Below are 13,741 nucleotides of genomic sequence, written 5' to 3'. Positions count from 1 at the left end.
ACTGCAAGGAGATCCAACCAGTCCATTCTGAAGGAGATCAGTCCTGGGATTTCTTTGGAAGGAATGATGCTAAAGCTGAAACTCCAGTAGTTTGGCCACCTCATGCGAAGAGTTGACTCATTGGAAAAGACTCTGATGCTGGGAGGGATTGGAGGCAGGAGGAGAAGGGGACGACAGAGGATGAGATGGCTGGATGACATCACTGACTCAATGGACGTGAGTCTCAGTGAACTCCGGGAGTTGGTGTTGGACAGGGAGGCCTGGCGTGCTGCAATTCATGGGGTCACAAAGAGTCGGACATGACTGAGTGACTGATCTGATCTGATGATTTCAAATAATGTATATAAGTGTAAAATCTTATTCTTGATTTTATAACACTTTATTAGCCATCCAACACTACTTTGCTCTTGAAAAACTGTCAGCTCTAGGGAAATATGCTCTTTGATATTGAATGAGATACTCCAAAACAATTCTGTAATAATTTTGCGTTTTTTCCCTTCCATTGTTATTTCAAAAACTAAAATAGAAAATGCAAATGCGGAGTCATTTTTAAAAATGCATCTTTTAAAAGCTATTACTACTTCATATTTTCTTATTACGTGTGTTTTTAGCCTTCCTTCATTCTGCTGCACTGTTAGGTTCTATCACCCTCCAATTCCATAACTTCACAGAAACAAAAAGTACAAGCATCTTGAAAGAAGTGTTAGAAATTATCAAATGTTTTCTATTGCTTTGCTTCTAACATACCTAACCAAGGACTCAGTTTGTGGCTCTTTGTTCAATAAACCTTGAAATTGAGTCTTTTCCTAAAATATACAAAAGGATCTAAGCAAAGAAAAAACATCTTTAGTCAAGTGAAGTTTTTCATTAATTTCTTCTAGTTGCATATTAAAATTATTCTAATATCTAATACATATCTAATATCTAATGTGGAATATTTAGGGCCAACTCAAAAAAATTAAATACATTTTTTCAGAAGCTTCTTTTTCATCTTATATATGTAGTTTTCCAATATTTTTGTTCTAGAATAATTACTATAATTCACCAATGAAAAGAAAACCAATATTTTTTGGAGGTAGAAGTAAACATATTTTTGAGAACTTACTCAAAATCAGTGATAGAAGCAAAAAACAATTATGCTAGGCAATATGTATGCTGCTGCTACTGCTAAATCGCTTCAGTCGTGTCCGACTCTGTGTGACCCCATAGACGGCAGCCCACCAGGCTCCACTGTCCCTGGGATTCTCCAGGCAAGAACACTGGAGTGGGTTGCCATTTCCTTCTCCAATGCATGAAAGTGATAAGTGAAAGGGAAGTCGCTCAGTCGTGTCTGACTCTTAGCGACCCCATGGACTGCAGCCTACCAGACTCCTCAGTCCATGGGATTTTCCAGGCAAGAGTACTGGAGTGGGGTGCCATTGCCTTCTCCAGGCAATATGTATAATAGATCTGAATTTTCCTCATTTAATATTAAAATCCACAGAAATCTAATGAAAACTGTATTACTCTCCTGCAACTGACTCTTTAACTTCTCATTCCTGGCAAATAAAGAAACTAAGCCAGACGTGAGAGAAGTTTTAGAACTTCCACCTGCTATTGGACTAAAAGCTTTCTTTTATTAATAATTTCTAATAATAATGTATTTTTATTAATATTACACATTATAATTTACTCAGAGCATTCATACATATCCACTCATTTTATACTTCCTTCAAATCTTTGAGAAAAATATTTTATATGTATAAAGAAGTATACATATAATCAAGTATAAATATTAAGTCCATTAAGCAGATGAGAAAAACCAAAGTTCAAAGAAATCTGTGTGACCCTCTAAAGGAACAAGACTTATAAATGGCAGAATCAGAACTCTTCATACAGAGAGTCTAAAATTCATTAGTTTTACCATTTTCACCCCAGTAAATGTGTATATTTTAATACAGGTGTCAAAAAATCACCAATTATTAAACCACTTACTGCCACTCCTAAATGTGTTTCATAATCAGTAATCTGGCCAACATTTCATCCACTTAAAGTTAAATAGAAAATGCTTTAAAACCCCAACCTAATTTTGGAGTACCAACTTTTCCCCCCTGTGATTAAGTTCTGTGGCATTTTGATGGATAAAATCTAGCAACACTCACCTCTTTCTGACGGTACTTAATGGCCAATTTGAGTCTCGCGAGATCGTTTCCACTTTGTTCTTCCAGGAGACTGTTGTCATCACGGTAATTAAGAATGATTTCCAGCTCTCGGGAACTTCTTGTCTGATCCAGTAGGTCCTTAGCAAATTGTTTGCACTGTCGAGACAGCTCCTCATATTCTGACTTGAATTCATTTTCCACCTTACTCAGTTCCTGGAGCTCCCAACTCAGCTGAAAGGCTGTGAGAAAAGGGTCTTCACTGGACAGGGCAATGAGAGACGGGCTGGCCAGGGCCTTGTAGATGTTGAGTCTGGAGCGAGAGTGGCGGAGACTGTCCACATCTGAGCTAGACACACATTCAACGCAGTTACAGCGGACCTCGTGGGGTCTGGGCACTGAGACGCCTTTCTGAACCAAAAGTTTTATTATCTCATAATTATTTGTATGGGCTGCCAAAATGATGGGTGTAATGTCTGGAGTGAATTCAGAGAACTGCTTATCAAGGAGTATGGGAGGCACCTAGAAAGAAGAAGAAAGCAGAGGTCACGAGGAGTTCATTTGCTCAAGTCTGTGATTTAAGACAACATGCTACAGCAATGTTGAGGAAGATTCATACATTTTTAGCTGGGTTTTTTTTTTCTTCTATGACAGATGCAGCTTTTTCCCCTCCAAAGACAAGAAAAAAATAGGTTAAAAAAAAAAAACTGCAATAGAATGACATGATATTCTTTGTTTTATCTGAATTGTGACATTTTATGAAATCTTAGCCTCAATGCCTATGAAAACCCTTGATAAAAGTCTTTCTTGCTCCCAACTTCTTTTCTGTCAATCTTTGCTTTTCTTTCCCAGTGTTGTGGCCTACGTAAATAACAAAAAAGACACTGAAAAATAGTTAATGATTTGCTTTAAACCCCAGATTTTCTTCTGCAGTACAAGTTTTTAAATTCCTCACTCAGGTTTTTGGCTTGTTTGTGTTTTATCTTCTGTAGCCCTAAGATCCAACCTATGATTAAAGGTGGCAGCCGAACATAAGAGAGGTATCCTCTCAGCTTTCTCTTTTCATCTATCCCTTTACAGTGTATCTTCCAGATGACAAGAGATGTTCCCTTGCTAACATCGCTGTTTATTAGAAAAAAATGCTTCCCAATGAATCAGGTCACCAGTGCACTTACAAACAATTTCCTTTGTGTTATTCTCTAGGAATGATGAAGACAAAAACAATTTAACAGGCACTATTTAATAGGCCTAAAGCTCCTGAGAGTGCCATGGGCTGCCAAGAGATCAAAGTAGTCAATCCTAAAGGAAATCAGCCCCAGATATTCATTGGAAGGACTGATGCTGAAGCTGAAGCTCCACTACTTTGGAGCAAAAGTAATGCAAAGAGCTGACTCATTGGAAAAGAACCTGATGCTGGGAAAGATGGAGGTCAGGAGGAGAAGGGGACAACAGAGGATGAGATGGTTGGATGGCACCACCAACTCAAAGGACGTGAGTCTGAGCAAACTCTGGGAGATAGTAAAGGTCAAGGAAGCCTGGCATGCTGCAGTCTGTGGGGTTGCAAAAAGTCAGATTCAACTTAGCAACTTAATAGCAAGAACACTTACTCTAACTATTCATTATTCATATTTTTATAGACATGCTCTCTTGGTGAGTAAGCGGGTATCCTGCTGTTAGAACCAGGCCCATCTGTCTGATACCCAGACCCGTATGTATTGCATTACACCCTGCTGCTTGACAATTTTTTGGTTTAATATTTCTTCCTGCTGCCACAAAGTCACAGAGGCCTCTGTGAAAATAAGTGCTACATAAGGACAAGTTAAACAGGCAGAGAAGAAAAAGTTAAGACATAAAAATCACATTAAAATGGGATACTGGTCAAATATGATGGAAACCACAAAAGGATAAAAAGAAAATAATTGAGAGACAAATGAAAGTCATATGAAACTTCAGTTGCACTACTTTTAAGTAGACTGTACTCTTTACAAGAGAATAACTAAACTCATACGCTTTTAATTCATCTGCCATTTTGGATATCTGTTTATTTCATAAGATACACACTCTATGTGTGTGTGTGTATATATATATATTAACATATTCAGTATTTAATTTTTTTAGAAGACAACTTAAGTATATCTCCCACCTCACCCTTTAAGTTGGAGAAGGCAATGGCACCCCACTCCAGTACTTGCTTGGAAAATCCCATGGACAGAGGAGCCTGTTAGGCTGCAATCCATGGGGTCGCTAAGAGTCAGACACGACTGAGGGACTTCACTTTCACTTTTCACTTTCATGCATTGGAGAAGGAAATGGCAGCCCACTCCAGTGTTCTTGCCTGGAGAATCCCAGGGACGGGGGAGCCTGGTGGGCTGCCATCTATGGGGTCACACAGAGTCAGACACGACTGAAGTGACTTAGCATAGCACAGCACACCCTTTAAGTTAGTGGGACAATTTTCCATAAAAAACCTCTTAGAGGAAGCTTTGGTCAAGAATGGAATAAAACAGCAAAAAAACAAAAAATTATAATAATAAATTACACCCACAGCAAATCACTGCTGCTTCTGCAAAAAACATACTTTCACCAGTTATAGTCAAACAAAACACACTATATATATATAGAGAGAGAGTCTGCTGGGACTCTGATCACACAGCCCAGCAGGCACACATGATTGTTTATCCAGGTCCCAGAAGGTAAGCATTGCATTGAAAAATAACAAAAAAACACTTAAATGATTGCTTGTTATTGAGTGCTAATTATGTGCCTATATCAGTTATTACATGGTGTTTGATAATTGAGGGCTTTCTTATCCTATCATCACTTCTGAGTTTGCTTACTCGCATTCTTTTATATGTACAATTTGGTCCTCTTCTCCTTTTAATTACTGAGTATTACTCATGGGCCCATGGATTTTTCATTTATTCAATATATTTTGATTCATTGCAATCATTATTAATTTTGAACTTGTTTTTGAGGTCTAGCATACATTAGATCCCTGGGTTGGGAAGATCCCCTGGAGAAGCGGAAGGCCAACTCCAGTATTCTGGCCTAGAGTCCATGGAGTCACAAAGAGTCAGACACAATAGAGCGACTTTCACTTTCACTTTCATACAAACAGTAAAATGCACAGTGTACAGCTTGATGCCTTTTTAAAAAGTGAACATGCTTGTGTGACACAACACAGACAAAAGCCCGGAAGAGTGTCTGCATCCCAAGAACCTCCCTCTTGTCCTTTCTCAGTCATTCCAGTTCACAATCACAAATCTAACTGCTATCACCACAGATTACTTTCACAAACTTTTAAACTTTATATAAACAAATCAAAGTATGTACTTTTTATGTTTAACTTTCTCTGTTAGTAGCAATCATTTTTGTTATGTCAATTCGGCATCAGATTTTGATTTTTGAAAATGACACAACTTATTTATCAATCTATTTTTTATGACATCTGTGTGGTTTCCAGTCTGTGGCTATTAAGAATATGGTTCCTTTGTACATTTTTGTCCACGTCTGTTGGCCTTGTACCTAGGAATGGAATTTCTGGATCGAATAATATTCTTAAACAGTGATACCAACTTTCATCCCTACTGTAAATTATACTTGGCGTTGCTAGTCCTTTTTCACTCTATCCATCTACTTATTTATGGCATTCAACATTTTAAGCAATAATTTTGAATTGTTTTATTTATTATCAGGGTTGGCTACTGAATTTGTCTAAGGCCTGAAAGCTTCTATGGAAATAATCATATAATTATTCTCCTTAGTCCTAAAAGTATGGTTGCACATACAAATGCATACACCTACACACACACACACACACAGAGTATAAATTATGCAAGTGATTTTGGCATGAATATTTAATAAATTCCTAAAGAGAGTATAAATAAAGCAATAGGGAAATTAATTTACAGAAGACATTATTTTTACTAGGTAGAATTAGAAAAGGATTTTAGAGGGAATTTATACTTAAGATGGGTTGGAACTAGCAACATAGAAAAGTTACCAGAAAATGATAACAAGAAAAAAAAAAAAGAAAGATGGATTCATAGCAAATTCTTTAGAGTATGGGATAAACCACATAGAGATAAATAATCGTAAAATGCCTGAATGCAGATTAGGGCAACATGAGGGAAGGTTTTCAAATAGCCATTGGTGGAGTCATAGAATAATTTAACCAGGAGAATAATGGAGTAATTCCTACATGCTAATATCACTGTAGCATATTTTGATTATCAGGTTGAAAAGTAGAATGGCTGGAGGTAGATGAGGGAGCCTGGTAACCAGTGCAGTCTAAGCTAGAGCTGTAGTAATGGAAAAAGAAACACTGTGATCATGACCATGATGCAGGAGAGAGACAGAGACAGAGAGAGGAAATGTATGTGTGGGATAAGAGCAATTCAAAGCAAAGGTATCAGAGGACAAGGGAGCTCTAGTCCAGATGCCCTGCATATCTTTCAGTTCAGCTTTCAGTTTCAATAATGTCTACTTGTCTCGGAGTGAAAGCTGGTCATAAACAGAACGAAACAATCCAGAGTTCCATTACAGAATGGCAGTGTTCGAATGGCATATTTGCAAAATCTAGGGCTGGAAAGGGATTTTCAGAGAAGTCCTTAATTAAATAAGGGCCAATGACCCTTCTCCTCTCTTTTGCCCACTAGCTGGCCAAGAATAAAAGTTAATGAAAGGCCACTTCTTACTGACTTCATAGGAAAGATGAGAGTACCATCTCAAAGGACCTCTTGCCTTGGAAGATGGTGACATTGGAGCAGACAAGAGGGCAGCGAAGAGATGCCTGTTTGCTGAGCTCCAGCAGCAGAGACATTTATCAGTTGATTAGCAACTTTACTATTTACCTGATACTCAGAAATTAAAGGGTTTCCCAGGTGACTCAGTGGTAAAGAATCTGCCTGCCAATTCAGGAGATGCGAGTTTGATCCCTGAGTTGGGAAGATACCCTGGAGAAGGAAATGGCAACTCATCCCAGCATTCTTGCCTGAAAAATCCCATGAACAGAGGATCCTGGCAGGCTACAGTCCCTGGGGTCGCAAGAGGCAGTCCCATGGTCTTTGCGATTAAATAACAGAAATTTAAAGAAGTCTAAAACATAAGGCATTGAAACTCAGAAACACTTAGAAAATGCAGAAAATGGGCTTCTCCTTCTTTCATGGTTCACTCACAAGTCTATTTCCTGTCCTTATCCTGTGCTTTGCTTTATTCAGTATCTTCAGTATGCAACTCTCCCTCTTTCTTTTTGTGCTTCCAATGTCATAAGTGAAAAGCAGATTTTCTAACAGGAAAATAAATAGTTCACTATAAGTGCTCAGGGGCTATTACCTAAAAATGACGTTGATAGGAATATTCTTTTTTTCCTCCAAATTTGACATAAATAAGGACAGAAATGAACATAACAAGAACAACCATGTAGATAAAAATTACACTATGCTTGACTTATTTTAGTCAAAATAAACTCTCTACAGACATAAAAGCATTACACCCATGCAAACATACCTGTATGAAAATATACTCATGTTACTTACAAGCAACACACTTCCCCATTTAACGAACTTCAACTGATTGAATTATATTGTTGACCCAGAAATCTACAACTAAGAAGAAGAGGCAATTAAAAGAGGATCTGGAAACTAAACTCATATCCCTGTTTATTACACTGTATAGCTGGAAGTTTGCTTTGGCTTTTTTCCCTAAGATTTATGAATATTTGTTCAATGTCTTTTCTCAATCTTACCATAGCATTAGTTACATTATTAACTGAATCGTTTTCATCTCACATAGTTTTCAGAATGACTGACCTACACATAAGCTAAATAACACACATTAATGCTCAGATGTTAAAGAATGTGCCTGCAATGCAGGACCCTAGGTTTGATCCCTGGGTCGGAAAGATCTCCTGGAGAAGGGAATTGCAACCCACTCCAATATTCTTTCTTGGAGAATCTTATGGACAGAGGAGGCTGGCAGCTACAGTCCATGGGGTTGCAAAGAGTCAGACACAATTGAGCGATTAACAATCAGTTTAACTGATTACCTATTAACTCATAAACTGATAGCTTTCTTCAAATTCAACCCAGTGCTTTTTACTGAAGTGACTTGGCACCAGTCTGAGGCACGTACTTTAAAATCTAGAGTGTGACATTTTACCCAAATATAGAAATGTCTCTTTGTCACTAACATATACATTTTTGAACTATTAATGTTGAAGTATACATATCTAGAGAAAAATTCATCCTGGAGTGACATTCATACAGTTTAAGAGAATTCATTCCCTTATATTCAGCATTCATTAAACTGGGTTGTATAAACAGAGTAAAATAAAATTTCTTATATAATAGTAATTGGTATATCCTCAATTATTAAGACCAAATAGACCAATATTCTAATCGGGGTTTACTCTGGATTAGTTATATTATCTTGCAAAAGTCCTTTAATATCTCTGTTATGAGAGGTGATTGCTGTAACATGAAATTTCTATGATTCAAAAACTTTTTTTATACCCTTATTGATAGTAAAATAATTGAAATTTTATGAGAATTTTTTCAAGTACCTCAACAAAAATTTGTTGGAATATTTAGCTTCATCTTGCTTTTAGCTTTAATGTTTTTATCTAATGTACTGAAACCTATGTTTTTTAAAACTCAGACTTATGAATATCAAATTTATCTCTCTTAATCACCCAGACAGACCTTCTAATTCAAACCAACGTAAGGAACTTTCAACTTAGAGTTATATTTTAAAAACTAATTAAACATAATTTATTGAGAACTTGAGAAATTTTCATAAACATGCACATATGCATATACACTCAAACATGAACTTGCACAAAAATCAAGTGGTTGCTATATGAATGAATGAATAAAGTTGATGCCAAAGTCTTTGACTGTGTGGATCACAACAAACCATGGAAAATTCTTAAAGAGATGGGAATACCCCAGACCACCTGACTTGCCTTTTGAGAAATCATATACAGGTCAGGAATCAACAGTTAGAACTGGACATGGAACAACGGACTGGTTCCAAATAGGGAAGGGAGTATGTCAAGGCTGTATATTGTCACCCTGCTTATTCAACTTACATGCAGAGTACATCATGAGAAACGCTGGGCTGGGGGAAGCACAAGCTGGAATAAAGATTACCGGGAGAAATATCAATAACCTCAGATATGCAGATGACAACACGCTTCTGGCAGGAAGCAAGGAACTAAAGAGCCTCTTGATGAAAGTGACAGAGGAGAGTGAAAAAGTTGGCTTAAAACTCAACATTCAGAAAACTAAGATCATGGCATCTGGTCCCATCAGTTCATGGCAAATAAATGGGAAGCAATGAAAACAGTGACAGACTTTATTTTGGGGGCTCCAAAATCACTGTAGATGGTGACTGCAGCCATGAAATTAAAAGACGTGTGCTCCTTGGAAGAAAAGTTATGACCAACCTAGACAGCATATTAAAAAGCAAAGACATTACTTTGCCAACAAAGGTCCTTCTAGTCAAAGCTATGGTTTTTCCAGTGGTCATGTATGGATGTGAGAGTTGGACTGTGAAGAAGGCTGAGTGCTGAAGAATTGATGCTTTTGAACTGTGGTGTTGGAGAAGACTCTTGAGAGTCCCTTGGCCTGCAAAAGAGATCTAACCAGTCCATCCTAAAGGAAATGAGTCCTGAATATTCATCAGAAGGACTGATGCTGAAGGTGAAACTCCAATACTTTGGCCACCTGATGTGAAGAACTGACTCATTGGAAAAGATCCTGATGATGGAAAAGATTGAAAGTGGGAGGAGAAGGGGACGACAGAGGATGAGATGGTTGGATAGCATCACTGACTCAATGGTAATGAGTTTGAGTAAAGTCAGAGCTGGTAATGGACAGGGAAGCCTGGCGGGCTGTAGTCCATGGTCACAAAGAGTCAGACACAACTGAGCAACTGAACTGTACTGAACTGAAGATAAGAAAGTTAAGATATAAGATACCTTATATATCTTATATATCAAAAAAATTCATGTTTTTCTCTATATTTGAAATATGGTTATAAACAAAACTGATTAAATATAGAATGAAAAAGTAGCTATTATAAATTGTGGTAAAATACTGTACTTATGAAAATATTAAAGAAAAAATAAATAAAACATATAAGAAGAAACAATAAAACATCACACAGCATAAAATAAGATCCAAAATATGATGAAAATATTGTGTTCTGAATAGGAAGACCTAATATCTTAATTGTGTCAATTGTCTCAAAATAAATATGTGCATTTTATTCAGGGCCTTCCCTGGTAGCTCAATTGGTAAAGAATCTGTCTACACAGCAGGAGATCCAGGTTCAATCCCTGGATCAGGAAGACCCCTGGAGAAAGAAGTGGCAACTCGCTCCAGTATTCTTGTTTGGAAAATCCTATGGGCTACAGTTCATGGGGTCACAAGAGTTGGACACTACTTAGCAACTAAAACCATCATTTTGTTCAGAATCTTTTTTATTTATAACTTGATAAAACTATTTTATTAGTTAATAAGGAGGAATATATATCCAAGAATTTCAAAAATTATGAAAGGAAGACCATGATCCAAAAATATAGCAACAAGTACAGATCAGTTGAATAGCTTTTTAACCATTATTACTTATTATATATGGAGAAGGAAATGGCAACCCACTCCAGTATTCTTGCCTGGGAAATTCCATGGACAGAGGAGCCTGAAGGGCTACAGTCCATGGCATTGTAAAGAGTCAGAAATGACTTAGCGACTAAACCACCACCACCACTTACGATATATGGGAACTTGATATGTGAAAAAGTAAAATTTCTATTCAATTGGAAAAAGTGATTCATTTATTATATGGCATTGAAACCATTTTCTATCCCCCCAAAAAACAAATTAGCCCTTATCTCATTTCATAACAATAAATTTGGGATGGGAAAAATATTTAAATATATAAAGAAAAAGCAACAACATTTAGGAAAGAATTTCAAAAACTAGTTGTACAGACAAAGGGTTGGGGAGAACTCTTAAACCAAGACTGGTAACACAGAATGAAGAACTGCATATTTTATTTTACATTTCTCAAGTAGAATAACCAAAGATTTTCACAGAAGAAAATAAAAACAAAACAAATTAGCAAACATAACAAAATAGAAACAGAGTCATAGATACAGAGAGTATGAACAAGTAGTTGCTAGAGGGAAAAGGGTCAGGGAAAGAGTGAAATTGGTGAGCGAAATTATGAAGCACAAAATTCTCATTAAAAAGTAAAAAAGTCACAGAAATGAAATTTACAGTATGGGGAATACAGTCAATAATAATGTAATATCTTTGTATGGTGACAGATGGTAAATGGACTTATTATGATCATCATTTTATACTGCTAGAAATATTGAATCACGCTAGTAAAGTAATACTTAAAATTCTCCAAGCCAGGCTTCAGCAATATGTGAACTGTGAACTTCCTGATGTTCAAACTGGTTTTAGAAAAGGCAGAGGAACCAGAGATCAGATTGCCAACATCCACTGGATCATGGAAAAAGCAAGAGAGTTCCAGAAAAGCATCTATTTCTGCTTTATTGACTATGCCAAAGCCTTTGACTGTGTGGATCACAATAAACTGTGGAAAATTCTTTAAGAGATGGGAATACCAGACCACCTGATCTGCCTCTTGAGAAATTTGTATGCAGGTCAGGAAGCAACAGTTAGAACTGGACATGGAACAACAGACTGGTTCCAAATAGGAAAAGGAGTACGTCAAGGCTGTATATTGTCACCCTGCTTATTTAACTTCTATGCAGAGTACATCATGAGAAACGCTGGACTGGAAGAAGCACAAGCTGGAATCAAGATTGCCAGGAGAAATATCAATCACCTCAGATATGCAGATGACACCACCCTTATGGCAGAAAGTGAAGAGGAACTAAAAACCTCTTGATGAAGGTGAAGGTGGAGAGTGAAAAAGTTGGCTTAAACCTCAACATTCAGAAAACGAAGATCATGGCATCCGGTCCCACCACTTCATGGGAAATAGATGGGGAAACAGTAGAAACAGTGTCAGACTTTATTTTTTTGGGCTCCAAAATCACTGCAGATGGTGACTGCAGCCATGAAATTAAAAGACGCTTACTCCTTGGAAGGAAAGTTATGACCAACCTAGATAGCATATTCAAAAGCAGAGACATTACTTTGCCAACAAAGGTCCGTCTAGTCAAGCCTATGGTTTTTCCAGTGGTCATGTATGGATGTGAGAGTTGGACTGTGAAGAAAGCTGAGCGCCAAAGAATTGATGCTTTTGAACTGTGGTGTTGGAGACAACTCCTGAGAGTCCCTTGGACTGCAAGGAGATCCAATCAGTCCATTCTGAAGGAGATCAGCCCTGGGATTTCTTTGGAAGGAATGATGCTAAAGCTGAAACTCCAGTACTTTGGCCACCTCATGTGAAGAGTTGACTCCTTGGAAAAGACTCTGATGCTGGGAGGGATTGGGGGCAGGAGGAGAAGGGGACAACAGAGGATGAGATGGCTGGATGGCATCACTGACTCGATGGACATGAGTCTGGGTGGACTCCGGGAGTTGGTGATGGACAGGGAGGCCTGGCGTGCTGTGATTCATGGGGTCACAAAGAGTTGGACATGACTGAGCGACTGATCTGATCTGATCTGATCTGAAGCTGTACACCAAGAACTCACATAATTTTGTTGGTCAATTACACTCAAATAAAAAAACAACAATAAATCTATAGAAGAAAAGATCAGATTTGTGCTTACCAGAGGTAGGAGTTGGGGCTTCCCTGGTGGCTCAGACGGTAAAGAATCTGCTTGCAATGGAGGTGGATGGGGGGGCGGGCAGGGCTGGGTTTGACCCCTGGGTTGGGAAGAGCTCCTGGAGAAGGAAATGGCAACCCACTCCAGTATTCTTGCCTGGGAAGTCCCATGGACACTGGAGCCTGGCAGGCTACAGTTCATGGGGTCGCAAAGATTCGGACACGACTGAATGACTAAGCACAGTGGTAGGGGTTGTGGGGATCAGGGAAGTTGATGAAGGCAGTCAGAAGGTACAAACTTGCAGTTATAAGATAAGTAAGTACTAGGGATATAAAGGACATGATAATATAATTATCACTGTTGCGTGTTTTTAAGAGAGTAAATCTTGAGATCTCAGCACAAGGAAACTATTTTCTTCTTTTATTTTGTTTCTATATGACGCGATGGATGTTGTTAAACTTATGGTGGTCATTTCATGATGTATGTAAGTCAAATCATTATGCTGTACACCTTGAATCTATACAGTTCTGTATGTCAATTTTACCTCAGTAAGACTAGAAGAAAAGATCAGAAGCATTGGATAATCTTTCTCATTAATAAAGAAAGGAAATATAAAAGAATAATGAACTACAGTTATCTTGCCAAAGTTAAGGAGCTGAGGATACTGGTGCCCACATTCATCAAAAGCAAGAGGAATGCAAATTTTAACAGCCTTGCTTGAAAGAATCTGGCACTTATATAAATTCCAAGAACCATACTCTTAGTTCGGGAACCCTTCCTACAGAAAATCAGGCACCTTGAGATTATGTGTTTATTTCATCATTGTCATGCTAGAAATCTGGATAGC

At 37.8% G+C, this 13,741-nt stretch overlaps 1 protein-coding gene across 8 annotated transcripts in view; it reads right to left on the bottom strand.

Moving 5' to 3' along the window:
• The window catches only part of TRPC4 (transient receptor potential cation channel subfamily C member 4), a 211,421-nt gene that overhangs the window by 111,589 nt on the left and 86,091 nt on the right, over positions 1-13,741 (bottom strand). For 7 of the 8 annotated variants that reach the window (XM_070380391.1, XM_070380389.1, XM_070380387.1 and 4 more), the window contains one exon: positions 2,142-2,660. In XM_070380391.1, coding sequence (XP_070236492.1) covers positions 2,142-2,660 — 519 coding nt within the window. Of the gene's footprint in view, positions 1-2,141; positions 2,661-13,741 lie in introns of those variants that run through there. The other variant, XM_070380395.1, reaches the window with a different exon arrangement.

The sequence above is a fragment of the Bos mutus genome, chromosome 12 (assembly GCF_027580195.1).
Source record: "Bos mutus isolate GX-2022 chromosome 12, NWIPB_WYAK_1.1, whole genome shotgun sequence".
Classification (NCBI taxonomy): domain Eukaryota; kingdom Metazoa; phylum Chordata; class Mammalia; order Artiodactyla; family Bovidae; genus Bos; species Bos mutus.
This window is presented reverse-complemented; position numbering and strand designations above follow the sequence as displayed.